Source organism: Phalacrocorax aristotelis, chromosome 3 (assembly GCF_949628215.1).
Source record: "Phalacrocorax aristotelis chromosome 3, bGulAri2.1, whole genome shotgun sequence".
Taxonomy (NCBI): domain Eukaryota; kingdom Metazoa; phylum Chordata; class Aves; order Suliformes; family Phalacrocoracidae; genus Phalacrocorax; species Phalacrocorax aristotelis.
In genome coordinates this window covers 10335880-10359930 of record NC_134278.1, presented here as the reverse complement: position 1 = coordinate 10359930, position 24051 = coordinate 10335880, and the positions used below count along the sequence as shown (strand labels likewise).

The following is a 24051-nucleotide window of genomic DNA, read 5'->3' as shown; positions in this document are numbered from 1 at the left end:
TGTACTAAATAAAAAATATTTTCCCTAGTTACTCCATTTCAGGGAAAAAAAAAAACCATGATGGGAAAGTTCTGGGCAAGGTGGATGGACATTGGGTAGTTTAATGGCCTACGGGCCCTTTTACTCCTACAGCACTGAACCTGGCTTGACTGTTACCATCAACAGGCTATCAAGTGTTACTCATGACATTGTGAGCTGTTTTAGTTCAACTTCTAGAATTGTTTGATGGATGTTGATAGACGCAGTCTGGGAGCGAAGGAAAACAGAACTACCAGGTCTTCCCCCCCTCTCGTGTAAGAGTACAGCCAGATCAGGATTGAAATGCACTGGCACAGAGGTATGAAGGACCTCTGCCATCCTCAGTGCCTTCTTTCTAGGACAGGGAGGGCTTAGTCTTCAGGACTTCCAACATGTGCCTTTCAAAAGAATTATCTTGTTTGGAAAAACATTGTAGGACACTCCCCAGCTGCCAGCTCCCATGTTATTCAGTCCCAGTTGGTTTTATTTACTCCTCTTTCCCTACCTTGCAAGTGATCTTTGAACCACTTCGAGAATCTGCTGTTCCCGTGATCCCATTTGATGTTTCTGCTTCATATAAGTAAACATATTTTCTGAGAGGTTTAAATCTGGTCGCATCTTCTGCAATTGAGAAAACAAGAGTGCTTTTATGACTTTGGTAGGTCCTTACAATAGATGCTTAGTGTTGTGTAACTAAAATGAATGCCACATATAAAGAAAGCATGAGGACCCTCCCACTATTTCCTTTTGCACAATAACTTTCAGACAAAGAAGTAATGCCTTCATGTCAGCTGGATACTTTCTGAAGCATAAGACAAAACCCGTTGGGGAAACGTAAGTTTTGGGGTCCACTGCTCTGTTTAATGAGATCTAACAATATGACTCCATTTAGCCTTCAAATCATGCACACTTAAGTTAATGACAAAAAAGGGGGAAAACTTAAGATACGAAACTGTTTTAAAAATGACCCTATTGCTTTTAAATTAAATCAATCAAATGGTAGTTTTCAAATTGGTAATAAAATGATTCATTTCAGCTCATAGTTTTCCATCATAATTCAAATGCAAGGAGCTGCTTTATCTAAGTCACATGACTGAGACTGAAAGCAAGTTAACACAGAAAGAGACAGAACACCAAAACTAGCATTCCTCAGTCCCATTCCACCTGAATCCACAGAGTATCTTGCTGCCCCAGACTCTCCTGAAACCTGATCTGCTCTAATTCACTTATTAGATCTGCAAATTTTACTAGAGTAGACTCTTTTTAATGGAGACAAACTTTAGTCACATGAAGAGCACACAGAACAAGGCAAAAGAACTAGGTTATGAGTAAGAAGAAGGCAGGAGGAAGTATTTGCAGACGTGTTTCTTTTTTAAACAAAGGAAGCCCCAAAACCTAATGGGCTTCCTCAAAGGGATGAATTTCACCTGTGTTTAATATGCCCCTGTTGCTGCAGAGGCAATTCTGTAGTTTTAAACCCTACAAGCAGGAATGAATGTGGTAATAGAGACATGAAAAAAATGATTTTGTCTCAGTGTCAAATACAGGGATATAAGATCTTCTTTTGGTGTCTGGAATGCATAATGTAGGCCAAACAATGTCCTCAATTAGAATTCACTCGCATTATAACTGCAGGCGTCATTTTAAACTGAACATATGATGTTCAGGCATTTTAAGTGACTGTGTTAGAGCATTTTAGGTCTATCCGAACCAGAAGTTATGGTTCCATCTGTTTGGACTGAGCAGCTCACTAGGATTGTGACGCTGTTGTGATGCAATTTCCTAAATTGCTCCTCTGTGGTTATTTGTGACTGAACATACTAGAATCCTGATCTCCTTTTATAGGAAAAAAAAAGGTCATGACATTGTGGTGTAAACCCACACACCCATCATCAAACCTGTATGCCTTCGCCAGCTTATACCTGCCATGAATGTAGCTCATGCTTTGTCTTTTATAAAATATTTGTCATCTCAGAGGCAATGTTATCTTGCCCTTTATGTCACAGAATTGCATACTTAGAGGGAGTAATATAACAGTACTATAAATCTCATATTTCCTCCTTGGGCTATCATTTGTATAAGCTTTACATACTTTAATAGTGTTTTAACTGAGATTGCTAAACAGAATTAATATAATTAATACTAGCTATCATACAGTAATCAGCATCTTACAAACACCTGAAAACTGAATTAAATTATCTAATTAATCCTAAAATTAACTGCTATAAAAATGCAACACTATTGCTGTCCCTTTTGGCTATCCCCGACTATAACATTGCTTAACTGTACATTCTCAGAAATTTTCGCAACACCAATATCTACTACACTAAAGCCAAAAGGCTAATTATTGATTCATTTCCTGGTTTTAAACAGAACTAAATGGAAAAGGAATAGAGAAATGATAAGATTAAAAATGCAAACACCAACTAATTTATTGTATCAAAAATACACAAGAAATTGCCAATGAAGCCTAGAAGTCTTTGAGCTGGTTCAGGCAGCTGAAATAAACCCAGTTGCCTGGAGATGGTGCTAAAGCATCCATCAAGGGCAAAAAAAAACCCTGAAGATCCAAAGGGACAAAGAACAAAACAACTCATTTGGTACTTTGACCCTATGGTGGAACATTATGTATCTAACCGAGCAGTCAGGGCCAGTCAGAGTTCATTATAAAGACAGGGCATAAAGTCAGCATTTCTTAAGTCTTGACTTGTTTAAAGAAATTGCTATCCTTGCTGACAGAGTTGATGATCTATTCTACAGGTATTTACTTAGATAGCCAAGTGCAATTGTGTGGGTTTAGCAGCCACTGTGAAGGGTACATGAGAAGTGAGATTCAGCCCACAGTGAAGTGTAATGTATGTAACCTCCCTGCTTCACATCTGATAAACAGGGATTTCTAGATTAAGGAATTTGCACCTGTCAATTAAGAAATCAACAAAACAATGGAAAGTAGTTTCTTAATGGGAGCTTTATGAAAGTTTAGAAATGCAATCTCAGCTTCTCCAATCTTTGGAAACTTTTGAAATTCTTTGAGCCAATGGATAATTAAATATCTAAAATAGATGGCAATAAAGACTTCAGAATATTGCCATTGTTTTTGTTTCGGTTATTTCAGAGGAAGAGATTTATGGAATAGGAAAAATCAAGCTTTGAAAGATATATTCAGTTAATATAGCAACATAAAATAACAAAAGCAGATGCAAGAAATCAGTTACTTGAACATCCTGGATTTCCACTTTCAGATGTTTCTTCTTCTGTAAAGAATAAAAACAAGTATTAAAAGCTGGAAAAGCAGTTTGCAGCTATAAAACAAGGGCTATGGAAATATAAATGGAAATTACATTTCCACTGTAAGACCTTTTTAATTCATACCAGCTTTTGATGTAGTTTGGCACACTGATGTAAGTAACAAAGCTACTATTAACATTCAGAGTACAGAGTCAAATCTAAAGGGAGTTACAGTATTGATATTGTGAACTTGCCTTGATATTGTGAACTAAGACCTCAGAATAGGATCTTTAAGACACTGTATTAAATAATTTTGATTTAAACTGAGAAGGTTCAGCTTCTGGGTTAACAAGTATTTTTAAAAGCCCTATGTTATGTGAAACAGAAAGTTGATAAACGATGGGCACAAAATGTAGAGGTAGACAGATGAAATGTACCTTATAACATGGTTTACTTTAAAATTGTTGTCTATCTGAGCACACAAAAATACTGCATAATGGATGAATGGCTATATTTTGTGTTTTGTACATTTAAAAAAGGACAAGTCTGACAATTAATATTACAATTCTCTGCCGTTAAATCTTTTCTGAATATTGAGAGTTCATTCCTTGGAGGAAAAGAACACTGATTGGAAGCCTATTCAAGTTAAGAAGAATAATTTGTTCCAGTTTGTCTTGGGTATGTCCCATATGATTCTATATAAAATAAAATAAAATAAAATAAAATAAAATAAAATAAAATAAAATAAAATAAAATAAAATAAAATAAAATAAAATAAAATAAAATAAAATGAAAATAGAATTTTAAAAATCTAGTAAATTTACTGCATTCATTTGATGCTATGTCATTCTTTGGGATGTCACACATTAATGCCAGCATTTTTCACAATATGCTCTGCATGCTTCCCAGGTTTATTTCTGGGACTTCTAAGGCTGACCACTCTATAGAAATAGAGTGTAACATTAGTTACAGTAACAGCAATAGCAACAGTAATACTATTACTATTACAATAACATTATTAATAACCATTAGAAAAAAGTGCATCCTTTAAAATTGTATAACATCAGTCAACAACAAAATATTAGTTCAGCAAAGGTGTATTTAAGATTAATTTGATCTGCATATAAAACCAGACCTGCATAATTGGCCCCAGACTCATTTTCCTCCTTAAGGTTCCTGAAGTCTTAAGAAACACTACATTGTCATATTCTAAAAAGACACTTCTTAGGAAGAAAGGCTAGCTCACATTTCACAGCACTATATTGATCTAGGCTGCTTTTTCTAATCTTAGGAAAAAAAACTCTACCGGCCTATTTCTTTTACTACCACTACTGATAACTATGTCCCTTTAACACCAAACTGTATTTCAAATGTCAGTACTGCCTGCCAGATACATTTTTCTTTATTGCTCTGTTTTCACATTTGCTGCAAAACACATTAGCAACCGCTGGGGTAAGTCTGTATGGCATCTCCAAGGTACAGTATCTCCATGGGGGTTTAAAAGGACAGCATTATAGAGAAACAATTAGGCCAAAATAAATTACGCAAATTCCTTACAAGTTGCAAAATACATTAAATCTGATCAAAAGACACTAGGCAACATTTGTGACTTTTTCTATGATGGGATCCTCCTTTGATTGCCCAGTTCTACAAAGAGAAGAGATGATATCTGCCACATATTCCCTCTCGAAATCTACAACCCATTGTCCTGTTGATTTTTGCATTATTGTTGTTTTAATGGGTTCATAAATACAGCAGCAAACCCCACTAACATAAAAGGCAGTACTTACGTGAGAGAACACCGCTGCTGAGCAGCAGCAAGAGCAGCAAGAGCTGCGCAGGGCCCATGGTGAGCCCCGAACCCTCTTGCTGCTCTTCTGTTCTTCCTTCCCTCCTCTCTTCACCTCTCCCCTACCGCCTCAGAGGGCGAATGAGCCTTCTGACTTGGACCGCCAGTTATATAGTCTGTAGCAAGCAGCTGAGGCAAACGGTTTAGAAAGCTCAGAGCAAATTGCCAAAGGTCCAAAGGTGAGAGTCCCAGATCCTCACTGTGCTCCAGACAATGCTCTGCTTTGGTTGCTGGGAGTCCCTGAAGGCAGAAGCATATACTGGAGATAAGTCACTCTTCCAGTTCATTGGTTTTTTTCTTTAACAGAGTTTTAAAAGCAAAATCCCTCAGCTACAGACTCTAACACATATTCAAATAAATTTCCCACGTCTACATGGGACGATTACAATGCATAAATTACAGCTGGAAGAAACGATCACTGCAGCATGCTTTCAGTGTAGACGTTGAGAGGCTTAAGGGTGTGAGTACTTGAGAAAATGAGAACATCCTGCAATTTAGACATCCTCCCTTTACAGTCAGGAGAATGAAAAGTTTAAGATTTTTTTCCTTTGTTGTACCAAATTTTGTCATGTACCTTTCTAAAAATAATTTTACATTTACTTGCAAGATTCTGGTAAATCAGGTCATGTTCATGTTGAAAGTAAGTTCTGTATAATTCTTTTGTTTCCTTATTTTTAGATTAAATTCCTTTTCTTTGCTAATAGCAAAAATATGAAAATAAGATGATAAAATTTATCTGAAGGAAGATAAATTATGAAGAAGATAAACTTGATTAAAATACAAAGAAACAAAAAAACTTTTTATGAATATGTGCATTGGTAAAAAAGACTAGTTTTATGTCATGGGAAATTCTAGTAGCTTGATTTATTTACTAATATCTATCAAAGCTAACTGCAGTTAAAAAATTGACTATGGAAATAGTTAAGAACATTTTGTTCAGTAAATTTAATTTTCATATATCTGATCAAATGGAAATGTTTTGACATTCCCAAATCAAAATATTTCCTCTTAGCTTGTTGAATCAAAAATCAAATTTTGGCTTAGCTAAGTGGAAATTTCTTTTCCCTTGAAATGTTACCATGGTACCATGCATCACAGTAGTTATCTTTAAAGTCTCTTATTTCTTCATACTGTCACGGAGGTACACTAAAACCAACCCAGAAGAAGGACAAGCTTAAACAACTCTATTTCACAAAACAACCAGAACCACAATAAAAACCAATGAGAAACGGGTAAACTGAAATCAGCCAACCCTCCGATAACATTTAACACCTAACAGGTTCGAGTTGTCAGTTGGGGTATTATTATTACAGGTTTACACACCAGAACAGCCACTCACAAGGGGAGGCTCTCTCCCTCCCCTGGGTACCCAGAGGCACCACCGCTCGCCCGGGGCCAGGGCTCACTCAAGGATAGATCCAGAAGGAATCGCTCACCCACAAGAAGCTGAGGGCACTCCAGGCCGGGACGTTTCCTCGGGCGCCCCCCCAGCCCAGGGGGAGAGGCTTTGAGCACAGGCCGGCCGCTCCAAGCGGGCCGCTCCGAGGGGGTCTCCGGCGGTGCCCCACTGATACTGATCATGATGCGGCAGCTTCTCTGTACCAAGGTGCCTCCCTGCCACCGTGGACCCTCTCTGTGGGCTGAGGGGTGCCACCTCTCCCCCCTCACTCCCGAGGGGTACATGCCTGGGACTGGGGGCACAGTGAATCACAAAGGGCGCAAAAAGCCAGCGATCATGATGCCAAGAGCCCCAGTCTCCCGGGGTGGGGTGGAGGGGGGAAAGCGTGCCTGCCACAATACCCTCTCTCTCTTGGACTTCATAACTGGGTTACATTTCCCAGGATACACTATGATCACGTAACTCCTAACAGTGGTTCAACCAAATGGTAAGGACTGATGTATGATGGGGCATACTTTCCAATAGGGAGACATCTTCCTTACAATTAGGATTTTGTCTGATGACATTAACAAGATCATGCCATTTCAGAGAGCTTGCTTGCAGAAATTTCTTTCATGGATTCATCAGTATTTGAGGCATCATGACGAAAGCATTTCTTAGATTTTTCCGCTTTGATTTCTGTCCTTGGTGGATACCAGTCACAGATACAATAAAACAACCAATGGGAGATTACTGGTTTTTAAGTCCATAAAGCAACATAGGTTTTTGTTTAGTTTTGTGTGTACAGCTGCTTCAGTATGTGATTTTACTTTGTAGTATAATTCTACCAAAAAGACTGTACAAAAACTTTTGCCCATAGCATTTGATCCCTTTCTGCATTCAAACACCAAGAGGTTTTGACTATTACTTAAAATTTATTTGTTCACTTTAGCACTGCAGATAAATAGGGAAATAAATATTTCCCTATTTTGCCTGTGTCTCCTCACTGCCTTCAGATGGGTATTTGGGCTCAAGTTGAGGCTGACTGATTGTATTAATATGACATTGCATGGACATAAACAGATTACAGGGTTATGACTCAGCCCGTAAGCACACAGGTAACATGGGTGCAGCACTCTACTGTAACAGGTTTATATTGCTGTATTACCTAGTCAAGGGACTGCATTTTTTTCACAACAGGTGCCACAAAATGCCACACGCTACTTTTATCTATTCAATCTAGGAATCCCCGTGCTTTCAGCTCACTGGGAGAAGTCAATATTCACATGGAGTTAAACAACATGAAGTTGTTCTTTCAGCTATTTCTGTGAAATGGTGGGCTTTGACCCCAGAACTCAGCTTATCTTCCAGACTGATCTGTTTTAAACTGTAGTATCTCATGTCATTCTTTGTGTTTCTCAGTTACTTTTGGCTAAGTCCCACTCTCCTCTCGGTGCATCTCTTGGAAGTGAAATGAAGACTTTGGAGACAGAACCATTCTGGAACCTGGTGTCTGTATCTTTGTCACACATCTTCGCACCTTTTGCACTGTATATGACACAGGCAGCGTGTGTTGGTGCAGATTTGAAAAGAGAAAGGACAACAGAAACATCAAACTTTTCTCCCTGATGTTCTACACTGGAAGTAGCTCCAGTCTTTCGTATATGCTGTATATCTCTAATCTGCACAGATTTGGTCCTGATCTAAAAACCAAACACCGAAGTGGAAGTTCTCCAACTGTCTTTGGATCACTCACCATCTGAGGTGAGTACTGTGTTCCATATTTCTTTCCCCTTAAGATTTTTTTTTTCCCATAAAGGAAAAAGTCCCCATTGCTCAGAAATAGGGACAGTTTGGGCCTTGGTGCTCACCATGGTAAGGTAGCATTGTTGAAATACTAGGTGCTTCCAGAGACTGTTAAGTTTGTTCAACATTCCCTTAAAAAACCTTATATACCAATAGTAAAAATTATTAAAAACAATTATGAAATTATGTTTAGAAAGGAACTGTTTCTGGACACTTCACATCTTTTTTTCTTAGGAGAACCTAGTAAGGGGAAGATTCCCTAAAGGAGATAAAAATGTCATCAGCATCTGGTAACTAACCATTACTGAAATGAAGTTTCATGGCTTATGGAGGAAAATGCAGGACATTTATTAATGCTGATGAAATAAGCGAGTTGGAGCTGTCATACATCTCATGAATTCTGCCAATTACGTCTTCTTTCCTAAAAATTCTTGCCATGGGTTTAGGATGTTCTGCCTGTTCATATGTTGGTACGATTTAAAATGAAAAACACAGAACACGCACAGATTCTTTGTAGAACACGGAGTAAGTACAGTTCATATATGTAAAGAATGACGGATAAACTGAAGGCGTTACACATTCATGCCCACACTGGGTGCTCACAAAGTCCACTCCTTCATCAGACATACTGTGTATGGACTGAATCAATGATCTTATGAAATGTAAGAAGTATGACAAATCTTCCAATAGTCTTAGATGTAGGAATTCTCCTGACATTCAGAGTCTAGATTTTATTCTAGAAAGAACAACTTATATTATCAAATTTCGCCTTCAGACTTCACTTCACTACACTTTTTCCACAGCTGTAGAGAGGAAGCTGCATCAAATTACTCATCTGAAACTGAACCCCCTCCTTCCTACACTTGTCTTTTCCAGTGAAGAACTGGTTCTGCTGCGCCTGTTTTGGCAATGCCAACAATGGCTTTGCTAATACTAATATAAATACAGAAAATCCATTAACCTTTAATTATATATTCTATGCTTATATTATGTATATTATACTATATTGTATATTCTATGTTACTTCATACATTATAGACCATGGTCTTTTTTCCTGCTTGATGATACTGAGATTTCCTTCTTCTGTCACTGGAGACTGGTCAAATGTTTTGACAGTACTGTTAAGAGAGGGTCGTGGTAAGACACCTTCACTGGACACAACAAAGCAATTATGCTTGGTACCAAGTTGCTTATATTTCAAAGAATCCTTGTGTACCTTCCCGTCCATCCCTGCATCCCTTCTCTTTCTCTTTCTTCTAACCTTCCTTGCTTTAACCTTCCTTTTTCCCACTTTTCTTCCTCTTTTCTTCTTTTCTTTTCTAAGAAATATACCCACTACTACATGGTGTTCACATTTTTTATTACTCATGCAGGTCAAGGCCCAGCACCTCTGGTTCTTTGGGAGCTCTCTGGAAACATTGGCCTTAGTCTTCTACTGTGTTTCCCAGATCACAGTGTCATCTGTTTAGGTCTTAGCATGTTCCTCATCAGAGAAAAATGGTTGTATTTTCTGGCGAAACACCTATGGTGCTGACTATAACCCAATGGCAATTGGAGGAAACCGTGTCTCCCAAAGGAGGTGCTGGAGGTGCATAAACATACACTCTGTTTGTCTAAGAACCACTGCCAGAAGCCTGCTGAGGCATCAAGAGTAGAAAAATATTTGGCATAAGCCATCTCCTCCAGAATTTCTCCCCTTGTAGGTAGTGGAAAATGTTTCCTTTTTACATATTTATTTAGTTCTTCTGAGTATATTCCTGGGCATAAGGTCTGTCTTCTTTTTGCACTAGTAAGAAAATGTACCAATTCTGTTGAATCTTTTATTCACACTCTCTTTACAAAGTATTAAACCTCCCCAGTTCCTTCATTCTGTTTTGTCCCTAGGCAAAGAGTGTACTTTTGAACTGTGGTAGGCTGGGATCTCTAAATTCAGTTTTGAATTCTGCTGAGAGATTCCTACAAAGATGTTGCAAACCTCTATTTTATCTTCTCTCACCAACAAGGTGACATGGTGAAGTGCTCAATGTATTTCTAAACCAGCGTTTTTTTTCTGTTTCCTTCTTTTCTTCCAATTTCTTAATTATCCATACTCCTATTCAAATGCTCCCTTCTAAGCTCACCACTGGAAGATTGATCTTCTACTGTCTCTTTTAGTACTAATAATACTGTTTCTGGTACAGATGTTCAGTGCATCTGCGAAAAAAGTAAGACTAAGAAATAACCCATTTACTTTTACAATGACAATCCAGGGATTTCCTGTAGAAAAATTACATGCTGCTGTTCTAGTAACTTCCACTGAAACAGTGGCATTTTTTTCATCCTTTTTGTCCAGCTTGTAATGTTCCAGTATTGCCACCCCTGCCAAAATATCATACTCCAGTGGACTGTTATGATGTCAGTAGTTCAGTGACCATGGTTTTTGAGAACTCCAACTTGAAAATCTATGCGCCTTTTTGCTTCATGTCTCCCATGGTTTCAACCCTCCATCATCTTCATACTGCCAGAGCTCATGCTGTCTCCACAGGCTTTCATGTACACAGGATGCCATCTCTGCCTGCAAAATTCCAACTGCTTTCCCAAAATTAATTCACACCACCACTGTGCTTTCTATGATGGTTTTCCTCATCTCTGCATCTGACCACCTCTCAGAGACTCGATTTGTTTTCCAGACTTACAAGTTGAGTTCATCAACATGGAAGCAGTTTATTTCCTTTTTTTATTCTTTCTTTTCAAATATTTATCTGTCACATGTTAATTTTCTGCAGAACACCATGGTCCTCAAACAGGCACACTACAGTTAAATACTTAACCTTCTGTACTCCAATTAAATGGAAGCTTTGAATGTAACAATTATAATTTATAGAACTACTGCCTTGCTGTTTTTCTTTTTGCTGGCTTCTGCTGCTCACAGATACACTGAGGAGTAATGTTTAAATCTTTTCCAATTGTTTTGGGAACTCATTTTTCCACCACTCTGAGCAGTTCATTCTTCTTTCTGCTTTTGAGAGCTGCTCAATAATCACTCGAAGTCAAAGAGCCTGACAGGTCGCCTTCACTCAGTGTCTGAGCTGATTCATCAACTTGATAGTTTTAACTGTTCAGTATTGTGCAATACAAATTTCTACACAATATTACATGGAATTTTACTAGACCATTCCTGATCCTTTTCAAAGTACTGTTCTCCTTAGGGAAAAACATTCTGTCTTCACATTAGCAATAGGGAGAATAACCACAAATGGACTAACTTGCCTTACAGAACATAGGAAGCCCTCACTGCTAGCCTTCTCCTAATGTTAGACAATTAATACTGCAGAAGACGCCCCTGTGACATACTAGCTGCTTGAAGGCCACAAGGAAGGCTCTGTAGACTAAGCTCACACATGACAGTTAAGGAAATAGTTAGGGTTACCCAATGTCTCATCTGAGGAGGAAAAAGTTGGGGTTTTTTTCATTTTACTAAGGCACTGATGCTATACAAGGAAGAAAAAAACAGATGAGTCACTTAGTTTTTGCATGACGTTACTAGAAACAATAACGAAACCTACGAAGCCACAAGAGTGATAGCAGATATGGCTGTCAGGTGGGGACTGAACTTTAATCTGTATATGGACCAGGTTATAAATTTCATTACTGGATGATGAACTGCACCTGTTAGGCTTGAGGCTCTGAAAAGTTAGAAAGGAAGGGGACATGTCATTCACCTTATTGGTACTGACATCAAAGGCTTTTAACTTTCTGGTCACCTTCATAAATATAGCCTTAATGAGCAGAGGGTTTAGTTTCCTTCCCAGGGTAAAAATGTTTTCAAAATTAGAAACATTATTGTAGCGGTTGTTATTTTAAATTCTAGGACAGGCCAAGAGTCACAGAGATTTGAGAAAAAAACCCTGCCTTTTATCCCTAAAGAGGCTTTGCACTGTGTTATTGAAGTAACTTCAGCTTACCCATACACCTGAGTATTTTGCTGATTAAACAGCACATTTCTACTGATGACAGCCAAAATTCTTGATTTTTAGAAAAGTCCTCTGAAAAAAAAGGTCTTTTTACGCTCTGTCTGTGTTCCTTTTTAACCTCAATATAGTGGCCTAGTTTAACATCCAACTGACACGAATCAAATTTGTATTTTAAAGACAGATATTTGGGATATGTTTAATTATTACATTAAATATTTATGTCCTTACTGATCTGAGGCAACATTGTGGTGCAGAAAAACACTACATACTGACTCTTCACAACTACAACTCATATAAAATGTGCTCTCAAATCTTAAACATTTTTAATGTATTTTTTTTAAGTAAAGCATTTTGTCTGTACTTCATTAATTTTTCAGTTTACTGGTAAGTATCCTCTTTCCTGTTATTCGTTATTTTCTTATTATCCTTTTCCATACAGCAAAATCACAGTGACAAATATTATCCTCTTCATATATTGCTTTTGTTCCAGAACCCCTCTTTGAAGTCACCTTATTTCAGTTCTACTGTATTATCTTTTTAAGGACTTTATATCCCTATCGCATAATTCAAGCTTATATATGAGCTCTTATTTATTTCTGAGTGCTTTTTCACTCCTTTCATTCAGTTAAGAATGTAACTTTTCAATACTAGATTCCTCTGTACTTAATAAGCCACTAATAGATAATGGTAAAAATACAGTATTAATACGCAAAAGGGAGGGAATGCGGGAAAAAAGGTAGGGAAGGAGGAAGAAAGCAAGGAAGGAAGGAGGAGGAGAAGGAGAAAGGGAGGGAAGGGGGAAGGCTATTTTTGTCATCTATACTTTCTGTTGTGGGTCTGTGGTGGGTCAGTCACGTATGTATACCTAAATCCAGCCCTGCCTGTGGCCATGATCAGAAATTAATTAATTGTTCTCAGCAGAACAGAATGAGTTCAACAGCTTGCACTGGGTATATGGAAGTTATCAGTTTGGATTAAAAGGAAAAAAGTAGAAGTCTTCCAATTAGGATGAGACTTTTTTTGTTATTGTATTGACAAAGACGGAAATGTGTCTCCTAAAATCCACATTAGTAAGAGTTATATGTCTGCAATTGGAATTCAGTTCTGATGGAATATGACCTTGATGGAATATAAATCAGCATGAGAGAAGTGTATTTATTCAGAATACTAACTTCACATTTCACATTATTTCACATAGTAAATAGTTCTACTGTGAACATCTTGCATGTGGAATGGTTATTTTCTCACTTGCCTATAGATACACACTTCCATGCGTTAATATGGACTTCTGACAAAATCAAGAGATTTCCAAACCTGAAGTCTTGGTTAAAACTTACTTCCAATATTAGTACATTTTAATTGGTAAAATATGTTCTTTTTGTTAACTTTAGTATACTGTCAGAAAAAATGGTGCTGGAAATACACATGCTACCCCTTATTAGCATTGCCTACACATTTGATGACGTCCCAAGGCTAGAGTGATGTTGTATCATGATTCCAATCTTAAGTATCAAATTATGTGGTCAGATTCCCATATTGGGCACTGAATTCCTTCTGTATACAGCTTCTGGTCTGAGGGTTTGAAAATCTTGGAAAAATGTGTCTCTCTGGATAGTATCAGGCTGCAAACAGTTGCCACTTAAGCTAAAGCTTCTTCCCATAAAGGGTTCACTGAAGATGATGCATTTTGGTTTATGTTTGTATATGACTGCCCAATTGTCTCCTCTATCAGCAAGGTAGTGATTCATTATGCTGATCACTCAAATGAAACCAAACCTCATTTAACACTCAGATAAGGTATAAACTGCAAAAATAGGTTAAAGTTCATCTTTCAATAGCAGCTGGGGCTCAGAAAAGAAAAAGGAACATCCTGTTGTTCAGATTTTATTTAGTTCAAATGTTATTTAGTAACAGAAGGAAAACTTCCAGAAGTTAATTTTTTTAAGTTCTTTGAAAACATGCTTAATCAAGTTAAATAAAACATCTAAATATTTATTTAGCTGGCAAGAATGAAGATTTCTGAACTATACATTTTGGTATAAAACCCTAACATATCAACATGTCAATTATGACGCAGTAATGAAAAAGGACAGGTTTATTAGGGAAATATAACACTAAGAGACCCTTTCTCTGCAGGAATGAATTGGTTGACAATGCTGGAGTTATGTTACTCTATCTGATGTGAGGATTTGGCTCAATTCTGAAGCTGCCTCTTTGTTCTTACTTGATGCTCTCAGCAGCTACTTCTCTGTTGACTGCTCTGCCGTTTGCCTTTCTATTCCTTTTCACCATAATTCCCTTTGTATCCAGTATCTCTGTTTGATTTTCCATTGCCACAATTGCACTTAAAGAATTTTATTTTCTAGTGTTATCTTTCATTTCTTCTTCCTGTTTTCTCTGTTTCAGCACATCACCTATACCCTACACTATCCCAATGTTACCTTTACTACTTCTTCCTCATAGTTTGCATTTTGCTAAGTCTTGCTTTGGTGTTAGACTGCTGAAATCTCCTCTTTATCTTCCTGTTCACTAAGCCCTTGTAATCCACTATGCTATCAAGAATTCTTCTGTGAGAACAGCCTAGCAGATTCTCACACCACTCCAGCTCCTTAAAATGGCCACTTCTGTTGCATTAGCACACATAACTTCAGAGTACTTTGCTGTGTGGCTTCCTGAAATAACACTCTCCTAAGCTTGTGCAGAGTTTCCTAGTTTAATGTGGACTTCAGGCCTACAATGCTCAGATGGCAAGTTTAGAGAAGATGTATTCCACTGTAATGGTAAGGACTTGGTGGGCAGAGAATGTGTACATCCCTGCGAGCGATTCAGAATTGTGGTCAATGTGTAGAGATGGGCAAAAAAGCAAAGCAGGAACAACAAAGGAAGAGAATGGAGAACAGTGTAAAAATATTATAACAGTGTTATAGTAATGCAAACAATAATAGGTTCTCAACAGTAACAATAATAATAATAGAAGCAAACAGAGCTATTATTCAGTTCCTGTGGTTCCAGTGCAAAGAATATGTAGTGGAAATTGAGAAGGATCAGAGATAGGCAGGTCAGAGCCACAGAAAATATTCCAGTCTGAGAGAGAATGAAGGGACTGTAATTGTTTGCTTTGAAGAGGAGATAAGAAGAGATAAGATAAAGGCATACAAATCAATTACAACTATAGAGAAAGATGAAAAGCACTGAGAGTCTCCTTTTATTGCAGTACAAGACGACATCTGGGGGGTGTTTGTGTGTGGAAACAGTTCCTGAAACATAGTCATCCAATTTTATTTTCAATTCTTTGGGTATCAAGGACATCTGTATAGTGGCTGGAGATAAGACATGGATCTTACAGGAGATTTGCACCCTTCTCGGTTAGGAACTGAAGGTCAGAGAAGATAAACCACTGAGTAAAAAATGATAGTTGATGCCCAATTCTATTTATTCTTGATTTCAGTGAATTTGAAAGTTGTCAATAAATCTGAATGTAAAACCTAAACTAACTAAATAAAAACAAGTATTAAACACGATCCAGAGGTAGCTTTGGAGACCTCTGTTTTGAGCCATTTACATACCTCTTGGTTTAGCATATGTCCTGGATGTCCTATTCTATCTGGACTGGAAGCTTATCACAGTAGTGTTTTACAAAGACAAAAAAGAATACTTCTTTCCTTGACTGAGCTGGTGATCTAAATACAAACAAAAGAGACTGAAACAGACAGATACAATAATACAAGGATACAGAAAGGATCTAATTTATGTATTTGTCAAAACTCGGACATTTTCTGTCATCTCACATACTAGAGCATCTTGCCTGGTTTTCAGCTGCCTCTTTGAAAGGGTAAAAACCTCTCATAGACATCGTGTCATAACTGCCATTACTTCAGCAACATAAGGAATCTCAAATAGCACCAGACACTCATGATTAGGGATCTGATTAAACACGTAGATCTCCACTGTCTGTAACAGAAACTTAGACATTCAGATTACCTGCACACACCTGCATAACAGACAACAGTTTTGAAATGATCCAAATTTTCATGCTTAAGCATATGAGCTAAGAATTTTCCTTCAGAGGAAGGTAATTCTATAACTCCTGACAGCTTCTAGCCTGACTCTGTGAATCACCTGACATTTCTGGGGAAAGAGTGTAGCTGTTTCTGTATGTCTACTTTATATTTTACAAAAATCCATCTTTTAGCCTGAATAGTAATTCATGAGCCATGATTCTAGTGGGGCTAGAAAAAAAAATTTGAAGATTCAATTATGTTCTCACATAAAATTTGCTCTCAACAGGCTTACATTGATGGACATTTATTTTCCTGTATCGTAAGTGAAATAATTCCTGATACACCCAAATAAGAGTGTAGAATGTAGATTAACGAAGAATGTAGAGTGTAGAACCAGGTTCCCTGGTGATGGATGGCAGAGTTTGAAACAGGTAAAGCTGAGGATGTAAAACTTGTCCGATTCTTTGAAATGGCAGTTGTGTTCAGAAATTCAGATGTTTGCATTCTTATTACTCAGTTTTATGGGATTACTATCATGCCTAATGTTGAATTTCAGTTATGTGGGATTTATGTTGGGAAAGTGAAATTTTCCCATCACTTTACACTCTGGTAAAAAATTATTCTGAAATGAAATTACACATAGGCTTAACATTTCCATCTCAGCTCTTAGCTGAGTCTGTTCTGGAAGCTTTCTGCCTTTAATCATTGCTGATGGACATCTAACTCAGCCAGAGCACAGAAGTAGGATTAGATTGAAACACCAAATGGTTAGGAGTCAGATAGACCACAAACAGGCTACCTTGGATGGGAATTTTTCTCTATTTCTTTAAAGTTAGGGTCCAGAGAGAGAAGATGATGATGGTTAGGAGAGAGTAGGCCCAGAAAGCTAGAATGTATATTGTCTTTGGATGGGGACCTGAATGAATATTCTATTTTAAGAAATAGAATATAAGTGGAAAAAATCCCGGGCAGTGGAAAGGTGGTGTTCAAATAGGGACGGAACAGAGAAGTTAAGAGAGTGAATGGGCCACTCAAATATTCACAAACCTGCAGATTCCCACAAATGCAGATAGTAACTTTCATGAAGAGAAATTAAGACACTCCTTAGTACAGAAAGACTGACTGACAAATGGATTTGCTGTAGTGGAGAATATGAAAGAGATACAAACAGAAAATGTCTGGCATAGAAGAATAGAAATGAAACTAGTTCCAGGGGAAATGGGTGATGAGGAAAATCAGGTTTGTTTGTACTAAAAAATTAGATGGGCCAAGGATCACTTTCTGGCTCTGAGGCCAAGGGTCATGGTACAGTCCCTGTCCACCAAGTTAAAATCTGTCATGTCACCAAACAACAAAGTGCTCACATACAGTATGTGAATTGGGAATGGTTCCTGACTTTAGATAAATCTGAAGTGGTGCCTGAGCATTATTTGGGAAAGTGTTTGTCAGGCTGAGCTGAAAACTTGCTGTTGACTGTGCTGTTTAGCTGTGAGAAAAAGTAAGGCCCAATTGCCGTAGTTCTGTTTAGTTTACTAGAGTAGGTGTAGCCTGGGAGAGTCCAAGAAGACATGAAGATAATAAACAAAGAACTGCAAGATTAAATGGAATGCCATGACATGAGGGCTGAAGACAAGCAGGGAGGAAAAATGCTGGGATTCCTCTCAACTCCAGAAAACGTCAGGTCTAAAAACCTGGGAAGCATCTTACTAAAGAAATATTTAATAAGCCATCAAAGCCATCATACTTTGTCATCAAAGTGCATCCAGGGAACAAATGTATGCAATGTTTGCCAAAAGTAAGGATATGAGATATGAATCTGAGGAAGCCTGAAAAACTTTCTATTCACTTCTAGGTGTGCTGGAAAGCAATGATTCTGGTGGTTTCATACTGGAACAGGTCTAGATTATGTCAGTTTAAGGAAAACATTCAAGAAAGTGCTGTTATTTCCAGTGATTCTTCTAGCGGAATTTCAGAGTTTTTTTTCTTCCAAAGGAGGAGGATAAAGATTTGACAAGGGAAAGAATATAGGTAGGCTATTGATTATTATTCCTAGGTAACTGAAAAATGTTCAGCCACTGACAAGCATTTATGAAGAGAGACTGTTCCCAGGGAAAAAATTAAAATGAAGAGCATGATCTTAAGTATGTGGAAGAAGAATGTAACTTCTTTACTGCAATACCACTTTGGAATTTCCATTTTAAACAAGGGTAAAAAACTTGAAAGGAAGAACTTCAAGCCTAACTGAATAAATAACCTCAGAAAATATTATTAAAATAAGCAGAACATTAACAATGAATAAGGAAAAGGAGCAGATCAGCAAAAAAGTTAGATCTTGGAAGGGTTAAGGGAGAACTGCCAAAACTCCAGAGGAAAAGTATGACTGCTATAAAAAAAAGAATGCAAAGGGTAGGAAGAAAGGAGTTGATAGAAAGATACTGTTAAGCTTGGTCTGAAAATTAAATTGACATTGACCTTAATTCTCACTATCAAAGCTTGGGGCATCTGCAGGAACAGAATTGCTATGGAACTTTCCAGTGACAGAGAGAGGTACTTAGCAACAGCAATGCCATCAGAGATAGTGATCAGCAAAAACAGCAAACCTAAACATTTGACTGAATCCTACTATAACTTTCTGTGGATCCAGCCTATAGTCAGCACAGAAGAGATCAGAAGATCACCCAGGAAGGAACTAAATGATCTTAAGAACTAGAACATTAGGAATAACATGAATTTCAGTAGTACAAAGGGAAAGGTCATTCATTTAAGAACGGATAGGAGGAACTTCTGCTTTAAGCTAGAAATGTGTACATTGGAAAAAAAACAGGAAGGGAAGGATGTATATATATTATTCATGGGCAGGATAACTGTGAATAGCGAGCTGTGGCATAAGTGGAGAGCAGCTGCCACCTTAGGCTCTATCAGTGAATGTGAATTTTGAATCAATGAATTTGTACTAGTCATAGCGATGTATTACCTATTCCTCATCAGAATATAACAGTAATTACTGGTTATTTTCCCTGGTACTGATGGCACCTCATTTAGAACATTCTAAGCACTTCTTGTTACCCATAATTAGCAAACATTAATTCAAACTAGATGGGAATGGAAGGACTCTTCCAATCAATACAGAAACAAAAAGTGTTTTTTTAAGATGGGATAAAGCAGCCTGACAGTTCTATCCTAGAAAAGTCTGAGAGGGCTATGACTCACCCCTGTAAATCCACAGGAAGAGAGAAGAGCCATATAAGCTGAAGGATGATGTTGTTACAGGCCCAAAACAAAGCAGTCAAAGGTACATAAAGGTTGAAGACTGGAAATTATGCATCAGTCTACAGCCTTTGCAGAGGAACGGAGGTATCTATGGGGCCAAAACGAAACATTTTTAGAGTCCAGTTTTTTTTATGACTAGCATAAGAAAACACAGTTGCTTGTGATAGCAGGCAGGACTGTAGTCCTAAGGATTTCAGTAGTTCTTTCCAGTTTTATGCTTCAGAAACGCTGCAGAACTTTGCTAAGCAGAAAATAATCAAGAGAATGATGAAAATACAGAGCAGTTACTTCTTTGACAAGATCAGTAGACTAAATCTACAGAGTTTTTCTTACAGAAGAACTTTTCTGTTTGTGTACATGTACACCTAAGGTTAAACATTACCCTGAAAGCTGAAGTCCCTCATTGCAACATCAGGTGGTATTTTTCCTTAAACACTAATGGATTTTTAAAAAACAAAAATGCAAAAAATGCCACTAAAAACCTACACCAGAGATTTCCAGCATATTGTTTCTAAAATAAGAACCGTGTCAACAGCTGACAACTGTGCAGAGAAACACAGATTATTAAACTGTTACGACACTGAAATACTTAGGCCCAGTGTTGCACTTTTTATGTTTTCTTATTAAATTAATTATGTCAGGTAATGCATAAAGAGAAAGGAAGACAAAAAGCAAGGTTTTCAAGTGCACCAAGAACAGTTTATCAATGGAAATTAGGTGCCTAAGGGGTATTTCTCCTCTGCATATAGGTTCCATAATCTCTGCAATTAACGATGTACACAGGGCTACCAGTATATGCAAAATGCATGTGATCATAGTAATAAATCTGGGAGTTCTGGCAGAGCAACTGCTCTACAATGGATACATTCTTTGTCTGAGAGATTCTTTCCCTTAAAATCTTTAGTCAAATTTTGCCTTAACCAAAGAAACTTGCCTCATCACACCTCACAAAAAAATCCATGCCTTTATAATGCAAAAGAATATTAAATCAGACATGTTCTTCCACAGTGACTGGAACTGGTAGAAAACATCAGTTTTCAAGGAGGTATATAATTTAGCATGGCAATGTTGTTATTCTAAACTATCTGATATACCCAAGTTAGTCAGCCTGCTCCCAAGAACTCTGCCTATATAAAACACTGCTTTTATTAAATGTAGAATTAATTAACGTAGAGATGTGACATTTAAAATAATTTTCCCTAAACTATGTAATAAAGTCTGGAGTAGTGCAGGACAGGATTTAAGGACAGTCGTTCCCACGGATACAGATTTCAACACTGTAAGAAGCCACCCATGGATCACTCCAACTTTCTTTAGCAGGAGGGTTAGCCACATCTATTGACAGTCACACTTTGCCAGGTGCCATTTTGCCCTTCACCGGCTTTTCTCCCAAAACATGTGTAAAAATTTTTACTTACAGTGGGGCTTTTAACTAAGTAAATCAACCTTTTAGATCGCTGTTTATTAGAACACGCTTGATAATTTGTACCATTCTGTGGCAAGAAAAGAATTATGAGGAGTAGAAGGCATTTCAATGAACTGCTGAATGACAGCACAACTCATCAAACTCTCTTTGAACTTTATCTTTCTGTTACAATTTGGGCAATGTGATGACCATGTAAAAAGCTTCATAAAGCACTTGATATTGTAAATTCATGATGACACTTTGCTGGTAGAAAGTAGTGACTATTCTCGTATTTGCAGGGGGTGTCTATTTATTATGCTGTCATTAGCCATGTTAATTCCTATGAATATTTTAAAGATTTCTTTCCATTGGCTTACTGTTAGCTACTTATGTCAGCCAAGGAATGATTTCCAAGTGATGTGGGGGGACAACATGTACATTGTGTTTCACTAGCACAAGCATAATTCAACAGTGAAAAACTCATTCATGTAGTTAAAAGACAGATGTTCTTAAGTTACATATGTATTGGTGTTTGATATAGATAGCCATAAAAGTTAATGATGGAAAAGATCTGAGCCAAGATTTTGAAAAATGGTGATAAAAAAACATGAGGCTGCTAACTGTGCTAAATATGGGTGCATATTTAACCAATTAAATAAACAACACGGCGTTTTTTTTCAGAATCCAGTAGCCTCCATTAAATTTTAAAAAGCTGACTGCTTTTAGTTGCAATGAAATTAGTTGCAATGATAATCAGGCTACTAGTTCCCAATACTAAATAGGGACTTGGGAGCCTAACATTTTAAAAACATTTGGTCTTGTTAGACTAATAACTTCTTGTCAGTGAGTTATACCTTTCATTCTTTTTTTTTCATTTTTAAAGGTTTCATTTTAAAGTATTTTTAAAGGTACTAGCGAGATGCTTTGTGTTCACTAACGTGTTTGGAAAACTGTGGCATAAATTAGTTCTCAGAGTTCTTGTCCACAATGGTGAAATTTCCTCTGAAAATCCTCAAAGGTAGTAATTCTTGACATACCATTTCACTGCATGTGAAATGCATGGCCTGTGTTGACTGGGAATTTGTGTGAAACCCTGGGGAGAGTCACAGGCTCAGAACAATTGTTTCTGGGACAGAGCAGTAGCTGCTTCCACAGAATATCTCCAAGAAAGTAAGCAGTGCCATCAAAATTGCTTTGTCTTTGAATTTGCATTTATTTTAGTGCAACGTATTTCTGCAATTATAGACATTAAAAAAATGCACAGCATCAATTATTTCTGCATCAGTAAAGCTGCTAAGATAATAGTTTTGTAGTGTACCAACTCTGGTTTTTAACAGTAAAATAGAGGGAAGGGCAACTTTAGATTGTTATCAGTCATGATAAAAAAGTTGAGAGAAAGCAGCAAACCCCACCTCGGAAGCTGGATGAATGACTGGGCAGTGAAGTTGCACTGATCTCTGCCCTGCTCTGGCTCTGCTTGAGAGCAGAACCCCTATTACCAAGTTCAAGATCATTTCTATTCACTGAGGTCCTTACTATACAGATACATGCTGAGCCAAGCTCAGTCTAACTGAGGAAGGGGTCAAGGAGCAAAGTTCATGGGATAAAAAGAAGAAAGATCAAAATGAAGAAACTCAGCATAAACTTGGTAACCTAACAGATAATGAAGGTGTTAAAAAAGAAGAAACTAAATCAATAATATTTTGATATGAAAGAGTTTGCCACGATATGATTGGTTGACAGAAGCTATTTGACTAGATAAAAAACAGCCAGACCTTATGGAAAGATCTTCAAGGGATATCAGAGCAGGCTCTGTTACAGCTGACATGGTCTCATCCTCCAGGATAACACTGGCACCACCAGTATGTTCCATGGAAGCAGACAAGGATGTTTTGTGTCCTAAAAAAACTGGATAACTAAATGCCTTATTATGGTTCTTCCTACACTAATTTTTGTCAAATGTGGTGCAAGCATTAATGAAGTCTCTGGACGTTGTTGGCTTTCTGAACTACAGGGTTGTCATCTGACAAAAGCATAACCTGAGAACACAGACAAATCAAAGCCAATAAATGTGACCACTCCTTCCATGTCAAATCTTTCTTTAGTAGCCCAGCTGAAGAGAGCAGATGATGTTTCCGGAGCTGAGGAGTAAGCAAATAGTCATTTGAGGAAATGATGTTCAGCATCTTGAAAAAACACACAGAAGATTACAGCCTGTTTTTCAGAAGTATGTGTGAGTAGGTGGGCTGCACTGGGCCCATAATGAAATAACCTGACATGGAGCCAAAGTATTCTTAATTGTTCAATTCAGTAAAACCTATGCAAAATTTCCACGCCACACTTCTTCTACCAGGATAAGGTTTGCAAGCTGTGTTATACTAAAATTTCCATTATTTTTGTTTTTTTTTTTTATTCTTTTCTCATTTTAAAAGTATATATTTCCTCACTTTCCCCAGCACCATGAGTCCTTGTGGTCTTCTGGTTAGGGTAAAAGTAGATCTCCCTGAGGGTTCCAAGCACGGCCAGTGTTAATGCACACATAACCAGTTACTGGCAGACGAGTCCCATTATGCATCTCATGGCCAGAGAAAATGCTGAATTATTTTAACTTCATATAGAAGGAACAAAATGAAGATTCTCATTTTTAAATGACTCTTCCTCATGATGAGCACACAAAATGGAACAGGCCAAATGAAAGGATTGAAATAGATGTGCTGTATAAGCCTGTTGGTTCTTCTGACAAGTACTAGTATGATTTTTTTATCATTTAATGTGCAGAGAAGGGAACTGAACGTTTGTTTCCCACAAACAAAGTAGATGCTCTCACCACAGTGTTACAAGTAGAAAAAGGAGTGAAACAATGCACAATAAAAAATTCTATGGGAAATTACTGATTTACCCACCTCATTCCAAAAAACTTAGGTGTACACTAGATACTAAATTTTGTCCTTGTCTATGAAGTCCACTCCTGTTTAACCTGGAAGGGTATTTTCCTACTAGGAGTGAGTCTTTTATTTTCAACTACATGAAACCTCCTAGGCTTGTAGAGGGACACCCTACACCAGAAGATTCCACATTACAGCAAGATGGTTTATGTTGAAATACCTCCAGTTTGCTGTTCATTTTGTTTTTTTCTCTTCATT

The 24051-nt window shown here is 37.5% G+C and overlaps 1 protein-coding gene and 1 long non-coding RNA gene across 3 annotated transcripts in view; both read right to left on the bottom strand.

The window, feature by feature from the left end:
* The window catches only part of APOB (apolipoprotein B), a 37775-nt gene extending 32600 nt beyond the window's left edge, over positions 1-5175 (bottom strand). The window contains exons 1-3 of one of the 2 annotated variants that reach the window (XM_075086715.1): positions 5037-5175; positions 3234-3272; positions 524-639 (exon numbers count right to left, since the gene is read on the bottom strand). In XM_075086715.1, the coding sequence (XP_074942816.1) occupies positions 524-639; positions 3234-3272; positions 5037-5094 (213 nt within the window). In that variant the 5' untranslated portion in view covers positions 5095-5175. The remainder of the gene's footprint in view (positions 1-523; positions 640-3233; positions 3273-5036) is intronic. The other variant, XM_075086716.1, reaches the window with a different exon arrangement.
* Positions 5176-15804: 10629 nt separating this feature from the next.
* Positions 15805-22806, bottom strand: LOC142055712 (uncharacterized). The gene is made up of 3 exons (XR_012659998.1): positions 22684-22806; positions 19444-19591; positions 15805-15912 (listed from the first exon to the last, which is right to left on the bottom strand). It is a non-coding gene; the product is annotated as an uncharacterized LOC142055712 (long non-coding RNA).
* Positions 22807-24051: the final 1245 nt, after the last annotated feature.